Raw genomic sequence first — 16,750 nt, forward strand, 5'->3', positions numbered from 1 at the left:
GTTTATCGCAGCCCCCGGCAGAGATGGTGTTGGTAAACTAGCATCGCTACATTAATAGGTACAGCATGTAGCTTGTCGTAACAGAATACACCATGGTTTAGGTCACAGAGGTTAAGGCTCGTTTTGATGTAACAGAGCTCCTTGATAGTGTTACGAGTGAAGTCATGATCATCACCAGCCAACATCTTGTATGTCGTGTTAGCCAGGCCTTGTTATGTCTGATCTCACTTTTCAGCTCTTGGATTTGGATACAATGTGAAAACATAGTGCAGTGCTGAGTGTTGGCGCCTGGCTGCTGGCTTTCGCTTTAAAACTAAAAGAAGCTCCTAGATAGTATTTATATTTATTGCCCACTAAAAAAATACTATACTCTTAAAAAAAACAATACTCTAATATATAACCTGCTTAAACTTAATTTAGTAGGTCTAAACCCTATCTCTCCCTGACAAATACCACCCCCCCACACCCACACACCCACACACACACACACACACACACACGCACACACACACACACACACACACACACTTCCCAGCCCCCTTGATGTAGTCTGAACCAATATCTTGGGTCCTTTATTTTTATCATGTTGTTGCTCTACAAAGTACTGGAAAAACATTAGTCTATTTTATTCCTCAACCTGCACAAATGTTTATTAGTAGGATGAAAGAAAAATAATTTAATTAAATTACATTATGGACTTGTATGGACTATGGATTTGTCTTGTTAGTCATTGACAAAATTTACCTGCTTTTTCAACAAGCCTTTTAATCTAATTAATATAAGATGCTCAACTAAACAGACAAAAGACCAACGTTAATCTAAGCACTCTTTCTGAACCACTTTACTGTCATTACTGTGACTGTTCCAGCTGTCTCTCAAGTCACGTATTTCCTGTTTGGGCCCAATCTTGTTATCGAAGTCATGAAAACAATTGCGCAAGTGTTTTTGTACAGATGAAGTAGTTTGTTATACTATATTTCAGTAATGCAGTTCTCCTGTGACTGCTGCTGATTTTTTATTTTTTTTTGGCTACTCAAACTTGTGTGAGAATCCCACAAGTTAATGAATATTTTCATGCACAATTACAGCTTCCACCAGGGTCTAGACCTTGGCTGTGGCATTTCGATCTGATAATTGTGCGCTGTGGTGGATGTGTGTTCTCTGGGGACGTTTTGTTTTGGCCACGAGCTGCCTGAGTCTTGAGCTCTTACCCCGAATGTGTGCATGGCTCATCACCTCGCGTGAACTTCTCCCCCTACCCAAAGAAATGTAGGCCAGCCAGTCCATTGCCCAATCCCCTCCAGCCAGAGCAATCTTGGAATCATGGGGAGGTGGGAGGAGGAATTAGTGCTGGCTGCGTTGTTTCTCAAGTATTCTGTCAATGGGGCGAAGAAAAGAGCATGCAGTGTAAGAAAAGCCTTGAAGTGGTTTGTTCATGCAACTATGGAGGACGGATTGCCATTTATTAATATATTATTAATCCTGAAAGGGAGACTGTAACCCAATGCTAGCTGTTGCCTAGATCATATAAAGAGCATAAAGTGGTGTTTGTTGTTTGAATTACGTACGTGCTATATGATTCAGATAATAGCTGTGGAAGTAAACGCAACCTAAAAATCCACTCAGTGCGATATAGTCTAGCTGTACATCATACACAGTGACTCCAACCGAAGAACTGTAAGTTCTGCTAATGTTCTGTGAGTAAACTTTGGCGAAGTAGGAGACTGCAGGTCTGGCACAGGAGACATCAGCGCCAGCATCAGGCTGCTCTCTCGGACTCTGGCCGTGGGTCAGCTGACCTCTCAGAGTGGTTCATTTCACCCAGAGTGATGGAGACTGATTGGCAGCATCCATGAAGGTGAAGCAAGGTGAACAGAGGCAAAAAAGAGCTTCCACCTTACCCCGGCACTCTCTCCGCGGGCGCCCGGAGCTGAAAGGCCATGGACACTTTATAAATCACCCCAAAATGTTGACAGCAAATTAGTGTGTGCTGCCATGAGTTCCAAAAATTGACTTTAACAGCAGAGGGAAGGATGAAGGTTTGGACGTTGGGAAGTACAATGTCTCTAAATTGGTAGTTTCTTTTATTTGTTTTTAAATTGAAGTGATAAAATAATGATTATTTACAGTGATTAGACATAAATCAGACTGGTCGCTACTGAGTAATATGGACTTCTTGCAAACCTGGTAATTGGCCATAGGCTGATATGAGGAACTTCCTGACGCGTTATGTCTCTCTGGCCGTGATGGACAGGCACATAGCCATCGGAGCAGCAGGGTTCTGCAGATGTGTTGGCGCTGTTTACGCTCCCTTTGTTTAATTCCATGGGCCAACATTCGCCTGGTTATCATGTACTTATTGCTGGTGAAAGACGCACAATTAGGTCAGGGTGACTCGACCGGAACTTCTTGAAGACGTTTCACTTATTTAAGGAGCTTCATCTATAACAGAAGAGCATTTTGCCTTTTGAAGACCATCATAAACAACACACAGGAGGGATGTGTTGTGGTGGTGGAGGTGTGTGTGTGTGTGTGGACAGAATGAACTCAGCAGTGTGTCAGGCACCGTCCTCAATCTGAGGCCTGTCAGGAGACGGATGGGCTGAGCGTGGCACCCTGGCCCTGTGTCTGCATTTTGTATAGTGTACAGAAAAGTCATAAGAAGAGGAGCAGCTCTCAGGACACTGCATAAATAAAGACAAGTGGCTGTAATTCATTTGCTAAAACATGACTGTTTATGAAATATTTCAGCGCTCCTAAAAAAAAATAGCAGTTTATTCAGTACATGTGCAGCCTGTTGCCCAGTTATAAATCCTCTTTTTTACTGGCAGTAAATAACAGTGATCAGGATCAGACCTTCTTTGGAGGGTTTTGTTCGTCATTGCCGATTTTCTTTCTTCTTATTTTCTTTCTTCTATAAACATAATCCTTTACGGCCTTGTGGTGCAAATCGGCATAAATAAAAAGCGAATCTTAGAAATCTAAACTGTAATTAGAGCATTATTACACTTAAAAGTTGAAACACCATGCAGCATTTTTCTTTAAAAAAGATACTTTTTTCAATGTTACTGTCGCCTCCGGCTTGTTCATTAGGCTTCTAAAGTCATGAACGTAGACATGAGCAATGAAGCTGTCTTTGTCTTTTTTTTTTCTTTAGAATGCTGCATTTCTTACACTCATAAACATGACAGAGCATAAGTGTGCGACATCACAGGAAAACTTTTACATGCACTTAACTAACCTAGTTTTTTTTTTTTTAAAATCTTTCATTTTTAACCTTTCATGTAAGTGACGTTTTGATTGGAGCTTGTTTTGGACTTAACCCAGTACAGTTTAATTCTCACAGAGTAAGCATGCATGCAAAGTACGCATAAGTATGTATTGCCGGATTATTCAAATGCATTAGCAGCAGTGTGCATCCAAAGAAACACACTGGACTAGTGGGAGTTTGGCTTTGTCATAATCTGGAGATTTGAATAACTCTGTGTTAACCAAATGCATTGATTACTGCAATGTGACAAAAATAAAAGAGCCATGGCAAAAGATAAATAATGAACTTGAGTTTCCATTCTGTTATCCTTATCCATGAGCCTTGTGTGACCATGAACTAGCTCATAATCATTCATTCATTCAACTTCAGTAAGGGCTTTGTTTGCTGAATTTCAGCAAGTTTTTTTGTACATGCCTCCAAACTCATTGCATCTGGGAGCCCTATGTCAGACATGCCACTTCAAATGCTATATGTTATGCTAATTAGCAGCAATTTGGAGACTTCTTCATACCTTGGATAAATTGTCAGTATGAGTTTTCTCCAGGTTCTCCGGTTTCCTCTCACCTCCCAAAAACAAGCCTGTAGCTGCTGGCTACAATTTGCTCTGAGGTGAGTGTGAATGTATGTGTGTGAGCAGGGTGCCCTGCGTCCCATCCAGGGTGTATTCCCGCCTCAAACCCAGTGTTCCAGGAGTAGGCTCCGGATCCACCACATGCACGAATGAGCAAATAGGGATAAATTTAAATTTTAAAATTATATCCGGATTTCTGTAAAGCTGCTTTGTGACAATGCGCTATATAAATAAAATTAAATTGAATTGAAGGAATAAATATTATCAGACAACAGCAAGAGTAATAGCATGTAGCCTACACAATGTAATACATCACCCAGATGTTATTTGTTTAAATTGATTTTCCTTTTTTGTTTGTTTCTGAAGTCGGATACATGCATTCAAGCTCAAGAATAAACCTGTTGAGCTGTGTTCTAAAACTACTGAGGACAAGCTTGACATATTTGTCCAAAAAAAAAAAGAAAAAAACATATGGAACATGCATCAGCAGCATCATCTTGCTCACAAACACCAGAGACATTTCAATCAGTGTGAGGAAGAGTCATAGGCCTTTATAGGAACCTTTGGGATTATGAAAAAAGCACTTATTTTACTAAGAGTAGACATTTGTCACAGACACGCCGGTGTGTGGAAAAGCGAAGCAAAAGCCCAGCCTTGCAAGCTGGTTAGCAAAAATGATTCGTGTTCCTTTCGGTCACGGTGAGGAAGAGAGAGAAAGAAATAGATCTCTGATATGCTTTCTGCTTAAAGCATAGCCTTCCAAGAGTTATTACCTTTATTAAAAGCACTGACACGTTGCCTTATATATTTCCGCCTTCTCCCACGCCACCGAGACAATTTTCTTTTCTTAAATAAACTGTCATGCTAGTGTTAATTTATCGCTGCCACCCTCATTGCGGGAGAAGGAAGGGCTGATATAAAACATGTATATATGAGATTGGTAATTGTAGCTTTAGCCTACTTGAGTAGAACAAATGCGTCTCTCTCATGGCTGCGCTAATGTGATAAAGGGAAAATTGGCTGTTCGTCAGCTGCCTCCTCCGCTGTGTAATGGCCGATGTTGAGGAGAGGCGTCCGGCTCCAGCCGACTCAGATGCATCAGCGCTGAAATTCCAGCAGCGTTCTCCTCCAGACAGTTATATTTCAAATGATTGGCCGAGTCATACTCGGTGCACTCCGATACATGGGATAATGTAACAAATTACAAGTAAGGAAACAGTTTTGCTTCATTTAAATGATAAGAGTCTGTCTCGCTGAGGCTCAGGGCTAAGCTGTAAATAAAACATCCGTGTGTGTGTGTGTGTGTGTGTGTGTGTGTGTGTGCGCAGATAGAATGGTTAGGCTTCGGAAGGTATCAGCAACATGCTTTGAAAAAGCTTGGGATTGCCTGCGCTGATACCCTCATCCGGAGTGGAATATTTCTCGGCGCCCTGACAGCTCGTCCAGCGCTGAAATGGAAAGGGCTTTATCATGGAGCGCTTTGTCACTCAGGCTGCTGAAGGTGCCTCAGCCCCGCTTTAGGCTTGTGTCTCTGCCCTGGTTTATGGGCCAGGTCAAAAGGGCAAAGCATCATTTCTGATATAAAGCTGTGGCATTTGAAGTTAGATATACTTGTATAAAAAGACATTGGAGTTTTTTTTTCCTCGCTCGAGTTCAGAATTTGATAAACAGGAGGTATGAAACTTTGTGCCCTGGATTGTCCTAATTCTTTAACTACAGGTGCACAATAGGGATGTGATTAACACTTATTTTGATAATTGATTAATCTATCAATTGATTTTCTGGTTAATTGATTAGTTGGGTTATTTTAAAATATACAGAAATACCAAAAATGTTTATTTATTCCATTTGAAAGAAAGAAGAACATAAAACACAAAATGGTGTGTGTGTGTGTGTGTGTGTGTGTGTGTGTGTGTGTTATTAGGAGGAGGTCACGCACACGCTCAGTTCCTCTACACTAACTTTTCATTGAAAAAATGTTAATACATATTATGTGCAAATCATTTTTGCTTATTGTAATCGACTCTAGAGATTTGGGGTTGACTCTTTTGGAGTTTTCAATGCCTGAAATCAGGGATTCGTCTCCCAGCACTTTTGATGTGAACTGAAAGGAGGATGGTGACTTGAAGACTTGACACACAACATATATTAAAATTCTGTACTGCAAGCTCATTCAAATAGTGACTACATGCGACAACACTGCTGCCCAGCACTGCATAATGCACAAATTCATTATTAACACAGGATAGTATATACAGTCAGGTCCGGAAGTATTTGGATTATAAGTTGGTAGCTCTAGTCGAACAGCTGCCAAAAGCCAACTCAATACCTGATATCAACTCCAGACCTTTTATCTGCTTCATCTGTCTTGAAGTAACGAGGGAATGGACCTCACCTGGTCAATTAACTTCTTGTCAGTCAAGTGTCCAAATACCTTTGAGCTCCTGAAAATGGAAGTATTTTGCTTAAAACGGCTGTAATTCCTAAATGATAAATGCCATATTTTTGTAGAACCTCTTAAAATAAAGCTGAAAGTCTACACTTCGATCGCATCTTGACTGTTTTATTTCAAATCCATTGTGGTGGTGTATAAAGTCAAAATCACAAAAACTCTGTGATTGTCCAAATACTTCCGGACCTGACTGTATATACATATATATATATATATATATATATATATATATGTGTGTGTGTGTGTGTGTGTGTGTGTGTGTGTATATATATATATATATATATATATATATATATATATATATATATATATACATACATACATATACATATATACACAGTACTGTGCAAAAGTCTTAGGTGCCCTATTTTTTTTTTAGTACAATCTTTGTTATAGATTTTTATTTCATGACTACCTACATTATTGATTCAGTACAAAAACATTTTAGATTTCCAAACATTCGTTTTCCAGCACAAAATAAAATGTTACAGAAAAATGTTTGTATGTCAGTAAAGAAAGCAACATATTACATAAGAGACACTTTTCTGACAAAAAAAACATAATGAAGGCTGCTGGGTTTCGCTTACAGCTAATTTCCTTATAAAACTACACAAATTGTACCTGAGACTACTATTTTTTTTTTTTAAAAGCGAAGGATCGTCACACTAAATATTGACTTTGTTTCATTTATTACTGTTTACTGCCATTTATAGTATTTTTTTAAATGAAGAAACATTTAATTTAATTATTTTTGAAGGCATCTTTGCTGTACAACATTTCATGTATTCATGGCATGAGTCTCATCATTCATTCATCTAATTACTCATTTGAGACCATGTTCAGTCATTTTTAACCATTCGATGTATCATGCAAACTGACTTTCTGGGCAAAGTAGCCCAAGATAATGTTTTCTGTTAGGATAGGAAAGATTGATTAATACACTATATAGCAGTAATTTCTGGGCTTTTTTGCACTGGTTAAGTAATTGTAGTGTGCAAGTATCTGTACTGACCATCAGATTAGCACTGTGTATGTTCACATCAGTGCAGTGAGATTCTCACTCATTCGCTCCATGGCATTAGAACTTTCATAAAATTTAGATTTTAACTGACTGACACCAAAGTGCTGCTGCAGTAGGTTATAGACTGTACTCGGACACCTGACCATCACACCCATATATGGTTCTTCCCCAAACTGTTGCCACAAAGTTGGAACCACACTTTTCTAGAATGACTTTGTATGCTGTAGCTTTAAAAATTTCCCTTCACTGGAACTAACATGTTCTAGCATGACACTGTGTACAAAACAAGCTCCATGAAGATAAGGTTTGCCAAGGTTGGAGTAGAAGAACTCATGTAGCCTGCAAAGAGCCCTGACCTCAACCCCACTGAACACCTTTGGGAAGAACTGGAACTCAGACTCACATCTGGGTGTGGTGGTCAGGTGTCCACAAACGTTTGGCAATAGAGTATATGACAGTGAATTAGCAATACAGTGGGGCAATGAGATAAGGTATGGCAGCTGAATAGAATAGTTAATACGCATGGGTTAACCTGAGTCATTGTGCTTCCACTGCTTCTTGATTACACATCAAAACACAAATCCCATGAGGGCAAAACTGTTTAATGTGTATTTATTGATTTATTTGGCTCACTTGATTTTTGTCCAGGCTATTTTTGCTAACTTACCGTTCCCCTGTGTCTATGTCTTCCAGTGATCTGACATGTTTTCTCTTCAGACGCTCACGCATCACTGTGCTTCCGTGCCATGTGAGGTCAGCTTTGCGCTCTATGAAGACTGTAATGTAAAAATGTTTCTTTTCTTTGGTTGTAACATTTTCAACATTCTCAATCAAGAGAACATTTTCCATCAAATGCACTTTTTAATCTAAATGAAGTGACGTTGTGAATGCCATAGCGTGCTTCATAACATAACTAGCTGATAATGAAATGTATGGCCAGCGGTTTTACAGTAGTACAACAGCATCAAAGAAAAACTCGTTTTATATTTAATGTTTAAAAGCTGAAGGTGCAGTGAGAGCTTGAACATTTCACTTTCCCAAATGTAACAAATGGATTTTTTTTAAGGTAAGATGGAATTTCTCTCTCTTTTAATGTCAGCCGATAGAGTTTCCTACCAGAGCGCTTTGGTGGGAAAGGGAATGACGCAGCATGTACGCTGCACTGACACGTCATCTGTTCTTTAACCTTGTGTCCTCGTTCTCCACTATGCAGAGAAGACAGGACGGCTTAGAAATGGCGAGAAATGTTAAACCCTAAACGCTAAGTTAATACTAATACAAGCTGGTGGAATTCAGGTAGCATTAGGCTCAAGAGTCAAGCTTACTAATCCCAAATGGCCTTTATTCAGTGGTGATCATTAGAGTTTTTGGCTGAATTATTCCTTCCAGTGTGCAATTTTGCACACCATTTTCCTCATCTTTTGCGTTTTTGTTGTTCCACATGTATTTGTAAGAGTTTCCTAGAATGGAATTGTTTTCCCTATCTTACAGACTGTAGAGCTTTTGTGTTCGTTCAGTGGGTTTCAGCAGGTATTCTTGCTCTGATGCTGGTTGGATACCTGATTCCACAGCGCTCAGTCTCATAAAAGCGATCGCATAAATTTGTAGCGAAATCGGGTAATTCCCTGCGCAGACCAAATATGCCTGGTTCAGTTTGAAAGCTGAGAGCAGCTTTTAAGATGTCAGCACCTGCTGATTATGAAGTTGCTAAAAGCTCCAGAGAATGGCCGGTTAATAATCTCCTGCAGTGCTGAACTGATCTCCTCACAGGCTTTTTCTCGTAGGGAAGCGTTCTAAACAGGGCACACACACTAACATACACACAAAAGAAACAATCAGTGATGGATACTATACATTATATATAAATTATATATAAACCAGAGGCCACAAAATTGTCTCTTCGGCTCATATACACTTTGGAACAACATGCTGATGTAAGCCGTTGATTGTTTAATGGGAAGGTTTATTGTGATACTTCACTTTTTTCACATAGAATCCATTATTGGAGATGTATAATACCAGGTTATTTTATACCATAGTTTCTGCTCAGTACTAGTTTGAAATGCTGGATTAGTATCTGGTCTATGGACATGTATGTGGACTGACACAATACAGATCATGTGTTAAGAAAACATGCCTCTGATATTTCACGTAACATAGCAGCAGAATCTTACAGAGCATATTTGCTCAGTTAATAACAGGAATTTTGTATTGGATCAGTATTTTGCATCAACTGATACCCAGAGCACTGATAGCAATATTGTACCAAAAATAGAAGAAGCAGGATTCGTGCATTCCTACTATTCAACCGGTTGTGCCCAATTCAGATGCATGATGGAGGAGACAAACAACCAAAAGTAATAAGTGCTCACTGTAGACAAGCAAAAGAAATACAATCTAAAACCAATACAGCAAAACTGTTTTAGCTCCGGACCCCATTTCAAAAGCCTTCATTGCCGCTAAATAGATGGAAGCACTTCAGACTTCATTTACATCACTCTGACGTGGGCTTCAGATCTCAAGAAGCAAGTCATCGGGCCGGTTTGAGATTTCGAGAACGGCCTCTCACCAGTCTTCAATCAGCCATCATGAAAGAGTACGGCTTAAGGATCCTCGAGGCAGCTAGTTGTCTCGCACTTCCTTCATCCTCCAGGAATTTTACTTCACTTCCATCCACCTTTTTAACTTTTTTTTTTTTTTGGAAGGAAGGAAGGAAGGAAGCTGTGAACATACAAATGTGAATGTGATAGGAGGGTTCTTTATCTTAGAAGAGTGGCACACAGTCACCAGGCAAAGGCAAAACTTTACAGGACTTTTTCCATTTTAAAGGTTTCATATGAACTCCTGTAACTGAATATCCTTTATTTGCAGCCAGCGTTTTTAGTGGCAGAGCAAGCACAATTGTAAAATACTGCTGGCAGGTTTAGTGCAGGAAATGAGCAGGAAAATTCACATTTTGTTGCTCGGTACTAAAAGTAACTGTGGACTTCATGACTTGATCTGTGTGGACTTTTACTAACACACATTCCTGTTGGATTTTAGGTACATAGGACACGCGCGAGCTTGTTCCTGAATGGACAAGAGGAAGATGGCACGGCTTTCGACACAAAAACCCTGCTAGGCCCAGTCGCCGATGTCACCTCAGACACTGTGGCTTGGATTGGCCAGAACTCCAAAGGTAACTCCTTGCTTTCAGAGTTTTTAACTGATCAATATTTTGTATGAATTGGAATTTTTTTTTAATAGAATACAGTCCTTATTGCATTGGCATGCAGTAGTTAGGGTCCAAGCACCAAATGTGCAAAAGACTTTTTTTTGGTTTTGTCCTGTTTATTATTTTTCAATACTTTGACCATTTTTGAGGTGTTTGGCATGAATAAAATCACGAAATGTAGTACATACACCAGAAAATATGGTCATCAAGTTCTGGAAAAAGCTTGAATCTGGACGTGGCCCAGGCGCTCAATACATTGACATTTTTCTTATTTATTGACATCCAGTTTCACCCACATGCACCAGATTTAGTAGGTGTATGATGCTACTTAAGACAGACAAATTTCATAATCACATCCTTTATCTCCACCCAACAAGAAGTCAGCCATTTTACATTTTGTGCATGTTGACAGGTACCAAACGTTTGAATATTCCTCCAGCAATGTTGATCAGATTCACCCTGTATTTTATCAGCATGATGTCAAGATATCCAAAGTGTTGAATTGCAAAGGATTTTTCTGATACATTAAATGATGTTGCCATGGCAAGGCAATTAATTAACATGTGCAAACAGAAAGTGTGTTATAAACCAAATTTTTTAATACACCTCCTAGAGGGTTCAGCAGATTCATACCAACGTTGGTCAGAATGATGTGAAGATATACATGATGCAAAATAGATAGCTTAAATGATGTTGGCACGTGCCAATAGCAAAATGATAAATTAACATGTAATGATGCTCAAACAGGAAGTGTGGCTTCCTGTTTGCTCGGCAGCAGTGCTGAGCAGCTCTTGGAATTATGTCACATCACTGAACATACATGTGAAACCTGTATATTCAGTGATGTGACATAATGCCAACAGTTGCTCACGAAACAGCCATTGCTGTACCTTTGGTGCATGGGCCCGCCAATTGCTTCATGCGGCTATATTTTTTATCTGTTTTTTTGTGCTGCTGTTGAACATCAGCCCTTCTGCTATGTATGCTAGTGACCTTAAGCTCCAGAATCTAGCTGAGATAATACTGTAACTGCCAAAAAGAGTTCCTCTCTCCTCTCATTCCTTGTCAGTGCCAGACAATATGTATTTTGCTGATATGTATGTACGTATGTATATATGTATGTATATAATTTCTGCATTGTTACTTCATTATTATTATCACTGTCATTATCATGTAATATCATCAGGGAAAATGTAACACTGGCCACTACTGAGTTGTATATAAAAGTATATTAAATTAATGCTGCCCTTATTTTAAATTAATTTACACATACAGCATTTTCTTCTTAGTTGAATTGGAAGAGGAAAAAGGGCACACTAATCTGCAAAGGTGCCACAGTTTTTCATTTTAGAAAGATCCGTAAGCCAGCAACTAATCAAATCTGGGGATTTATATAGGCCAAGGGTGACCATATGGCCACACATAATCTGTTCATAAATGAGATGAGATGGGATTTCTGCAATGCCCACAGTAAAAATGCATTTGAATACGTATCTGTGAATGGCACACACTAAATGGATGTCAACTCTGTTACCTTAATTTCCTTCTGGGACGTTCCTGCACTTGAATTTTCACTGCCGGTATCCTCCGCGGACATGTTCTTATTATGATGACAAATTTCCTCAAATCCATTTTTAATACTGATTAGGTAATCCATTACTGCATTGTCAGGGAATTTAAGCCAGATATGAGTTAAGGCTAGCTTTAAATGAGTAGTGAACTTTTGCTTTTATTGAAAATTTAACAAAAAAAATCTATGACTTAAGACCTTGGAATAATATGGTTCATGGGTCATATTATTTACATGGCACTGGGTAAAACTGAGACATTGTACACCAAAATATTGCCAAAAAGTAAAAGGATATATGACGTTATCAGCTCTGAAGTGTTCTTTGTCATCATAAAGTTCTATCTGAAGTAGATACAGCCACAGATTCTCATATTTTTAGCTGCTTGGTCAATCCAGAGCCTCTTCTGTGCACGTCTAGTTTGCATAGAGGACGCTGGGGACATGTCTCCACTGCTTCTGAAAGTGTAGTATGATAAAAATCGTTTATATAATAGCCTGTGGCAGGAACACTTCCTAAAAATATAAAATATCACCTCCACATCCGGACGCCTTTAAATGAACACGGCAAACGTGAGTTTCTAGCAGGTTTCCTTTGCTCTGAACCCCGGATGTTTGCGTCAAACATGGTGATATGATTATATTAATGTAATGTCATGAGTTTATTTATAGAAAACTGCAATCATCATATTGTGGCACCTGAGAATATAAAGTTCTGCAGCAGCTCTAACACTCTTAGAAAACACATTTCTTGGGTAATGAAGAGTTTTTGCCTTTCTGATACGGGTCTACTTGGAACGCATTTTAACAGGAGAATATTCTGTTGTAGTATTTTACGTCGAACTTTTAAGGGGTTCCCTGAAAGGACAACCAAGGAAGGCTTCTAAAAGAGTGAAGCTGTCATTATACTGGGTAATTTAATCAGCCTACGCAATCACGCTCTTGATTTACTTTCATTTGCCGTCTAATGGGATCACTAAGACAGTAAACCATACCAGTAAACTCAAATTTAACAGACTTCCAAAGCCTCTATCATTTGTTGCTTGTCTTAAGTGTTTAAAAAGCTGGTGCGGATTTAAAGACTGTTTAAAATTGAAGTGTATTTTTTTTGTGTGTATATTTTTGTGCCTGATAAAGACGACAAACACTTTTTTTGCTGTTTTTTTTAATGCCTTCTCTACCAAGAGGTCAAGGCATTATGTCCATCTGTCTATCTGTCCATCTATGTGTCCATCCGAGATTCTTGTTAGCATGATATGCCAAAAACGTGCGGTTGAGTGTTTGTAAGATTTATATGGAATTATTATTGTAACCAGAAGATGAACTGATTAGATTGTGGAATTGATCCAAACAGGGTCAAGGTCACAGTGAAGTTAAATGTCTAATATAGTTTTTCTTCTATAAAGTATATTTTAAAGGTATTTCCAGCATACCTAAGGGTATATTTAAGGGTATTTTAAGGGTATACAGGTTAGCAAAAGTAGGACTAGACTTGTTGGTATCGGAGGCATCCTCGTCAACACTTGTCATCGAGTCCTACTTGTTTGTGCTTTTTGTTTTTTCGTTGTCATCATTCTTGTCTCCAGCATTTTTCAGAAAAAAAAGTTACTGGTTTAGACACTGTGCTCGTCTGACAGATTGACATGGAGTCTGTCTTGATTTTCAATGGCAGGACGATGTAAAAAAATAAATAAATAAATAAGTAATCTTCTTACAGTAGATTTCATTAGAAGCAGGCTGTGTGTGTTTGTGCACGTGTGAATTTACAGCAAGTTTTATCTACAAGTTAATTGTAAAGTAATTCAATGATCAAATGCTAAATGTAAATTGTAAAAGTATAATAATAATAGTAATAATAATAATAATAGTAATAATAATAAAAGTTCCATTTCAGGGAGGATTTATTTATTTATTTATTTTAATAGGAACTAGGCTGCTATATAGAAATATATTCATTTTTTTTGATGACGCAAAAAAAGCCAGAAAAATAGAACAATATTTAAGACAAATATGTATTTTGCATTTAATGGCCCTTCATCAAAGCTACGTAGACACGAGCGCAGATCATGACGTGTGAATGAATCTGCATCTGTTTGATGAATCATTTATACGGCATCAAACCGAGCTGTGATTTAAGCGAAAAGAGCGAATCAGTTTCTGCAGCGAGGAAGCAAGTTCACGCCCACTAGTCCCTTATTTACATGTCATATGCGTAGATCACACCTTACTGTGCCCTTATGTACATATATTTTACATCAAACACACCCTGATTTATGCAATTGTCACAGAAGTGAATCACTAAAAGGAAAGCTTTCACAGCAGGCTGTAGCTGAAACAAAGCAAATAGTAAAAGGAAATGGAAAAAAAATACATTTCTGTTAGTTAGAGTTAGAGTTAGAGGTGCCTGTGTCCAAGGATGCTGAAAATATATTATTGCTATGCTCAAAAATAGCATAAAAAGTGTGCACATGAAATGAAAATTTGAAATTAAGCAGAATCACCTGTTATAGGCGGTTATAGAGGTGTGCTCAGTGTTTTTTTTTTATTTTATTTTTATTTATTTTTTATTTATTTACACACAGTAACCCAAGCTCAGGATTGTATCAGAGAGCTTGGAGCTGTGTAATATTTTACACATATCAAAATTTTTTTTTTAAATTATTATCTCACAGCACAAGCTTGATTTTTTTTTTCTTCGGCAGCATTTCAGAATGCATTGTGCTGATTATGATATTGCAATGCCAGTATTGAACAGTTTGACAGAGTCCTTTGAAATTTTATGGAGGAAAAAACCCTGATCCTGTTTACACACATTTTCTTTCTCCACACATAAGCCCAGGTCTGTGAAATCCTGTTCTATTCATGTGGGCGTGGGACAAGCAAAGCAGGTGTTGGGGGAACATGATTCGAAAACCAATTTGAAAAGCCCAAAATGATTGAATTTAATATCTTCGAACATTAAGTTAGATAGTGTTTTGTTATGTTTTGGATTTGATCACAATTAAAGCTAGACTTAATGTAGTTGAAAAGTTCTAGTTTCAAATTGTGTATGCTTTTGGCACCATACACACATCTCTATTCCTTTGCCCCTGCTTTACATTCTTTATTACTCTCTCTCTCTCTCTCTCTCTCTCTCTCTATCTCTAGTTGGCATGAAACCTCTGAGTAGGGATCTGAGTAGAAGTAGTGGTTTGTTCATAGTGTCATGTTTTATTGTAGGTAATATAAATACAGTACACTAAAATTAAGAAATTATATTAAAAAAAATCTTGATCTGAGTTTTCCAATAAGCTGAACTGGTTTTATCTAATATCAGAGGTGAGTTTGCATGTTTTTGTGTCCAAACTAAGCCACACCTCTGAGTCAGCAGGATTACACCTAACACAGAGCTGCAAATAAGTGCAATCCATCCACCATGCAGCAAGTGTGTCTTTTACCCCAAACAATGGCAGAGATAAGGTAATCCTCTCACCGCTATGGATCCTGCAAACTCTTCTCAATAGCAGCCTTTGACATTTCCTTTTTTTTCCCAGGGTCCAATCAATTCATCGGGAGAATGCAGGATTTCAGATTTTATCCCCAGACTTTGACTAACAGGTCAGTGGATTGACATCCAGTCATCAATCTGGAAAGATCTCCATGGAAGAGTCCAGCCATGTTGATTAAACTTGTTCTGAAAGGTTTTCTCTGCATATTTGAGTATTTGTTTGATTAAATATTCACAGCTAGACCACTTAATTAGCTTTTTTAGAATTTTACTTTCTTTAGTCTGCCATATACATCAGAATTTGTACATGTGAAAATATGACAAGCCTAATATTCCAGAAATTATCTAGTATTGGTAGTGTTCCAACATGGTTGTTTCTTCACGTGTCTGTATGAGATAGAGAGATTGAGGAGGTGTATTCTGCGAAAATTCCTACCCTCCATGCCCAGACGTCGTGCCGCTGCCCCTCTAGTCACCCAAGAGTGCACCCTGTAGTGGAAAGGTACTGCATCCCTAACGGTGCTGATGACACCACCAACAACCGCATGCTCCGCCTCCATCCGCATGCTCACCCGCTGAACTACATCAACGATAATGACATCGGCACCGCCTGGGTGTCCTCGGTTTTCTCCAGCCCAGAGAAACTAGACCAAGGCGTTTCCATCACCATAGACCTGGAGAGCGGACAGTACCAGGTAGCGTATGAACATTTTTCTGGCCCACGAAAATCCTTCACATGGTCCAATTTTGTAACATATATATACAAACATATATACAAAAGGAAAACATTACTGCCAAAATTGTGTTATAATTGGAAATTTATAACATTGGGAGGAAATAATTTCTCAGTCAGTGTTGACTAAATTTCTTGTTATTACGTTTTATTAGGTCATTTACACAGTGTGTAAGTGCTCTTCTCTGTTTTGATGATGACATGATAGCGCAGGAACATCACAGACATTGTGACAAACAGTGACAAACTGAATTGCTTAGGCTTATGTCTGTTTCACTGTGGCATGCTGCTATCCAATAACTTGATTAAATTGTGAGAAAATTACACTTCAAAAGCAGGCAACGTTTTAGACACCTTTAGGCAGATCTTTGCAGACGCACAGCCAGGGCATGGTTAGAAAGTAACCGAAGCCATTTGATTTTATGTACGCATTG

At 38.5% G+C, this 16,750-nt stretch overlaps 1 protein-coding gene across 1 annotated transcript in view; it reads left to right on the forward strand.

Annotated features, from left to right (window-relative positions):
• The window catches only part of ush2a (Usher syndrome 2A (autosomal recessive, mild)), a 208,117-nt gene that overhangs the window by 7,110 nt on the left and 184,257 nt on the right, over positions 1 to 16,750 (forward strand). Inside the window, exons 3-5 of the mRNA XM_053237605.1 lie at positions 10,358 to 10,493; positions 15,630 to 15,693; positions 15,984 to 16,278. Coding sequence (XP_053093580.1) covers positions 10,358 to 10,493; positions 15,630 to 15,693; positions 15,984 to 16,278 — 495 coding nt within the window. The remainder of the gene's footprint in view (positions 1 to 10,357; positions 10,494 to 15,629; positions 15,694 to 15,983; positions 16,279 to 16,750) is intronic.

This window comes from Pangasianodon hypophthalmus, chromosome 10 (assembly GCF_027358585.1).
Source record: "Pangasianodon hypophthalmus isolate fPanHyp1 chromosome 10, fPanHyp1.pri, whole genome shotgun sequence".
Lineage (NCBI taxonomy): Eukaryota > Metazoa > Chordata > Actinopteri > Siluriformes > Pangasiidae > Pangasianodon > Pangasianodon hypophthalmus.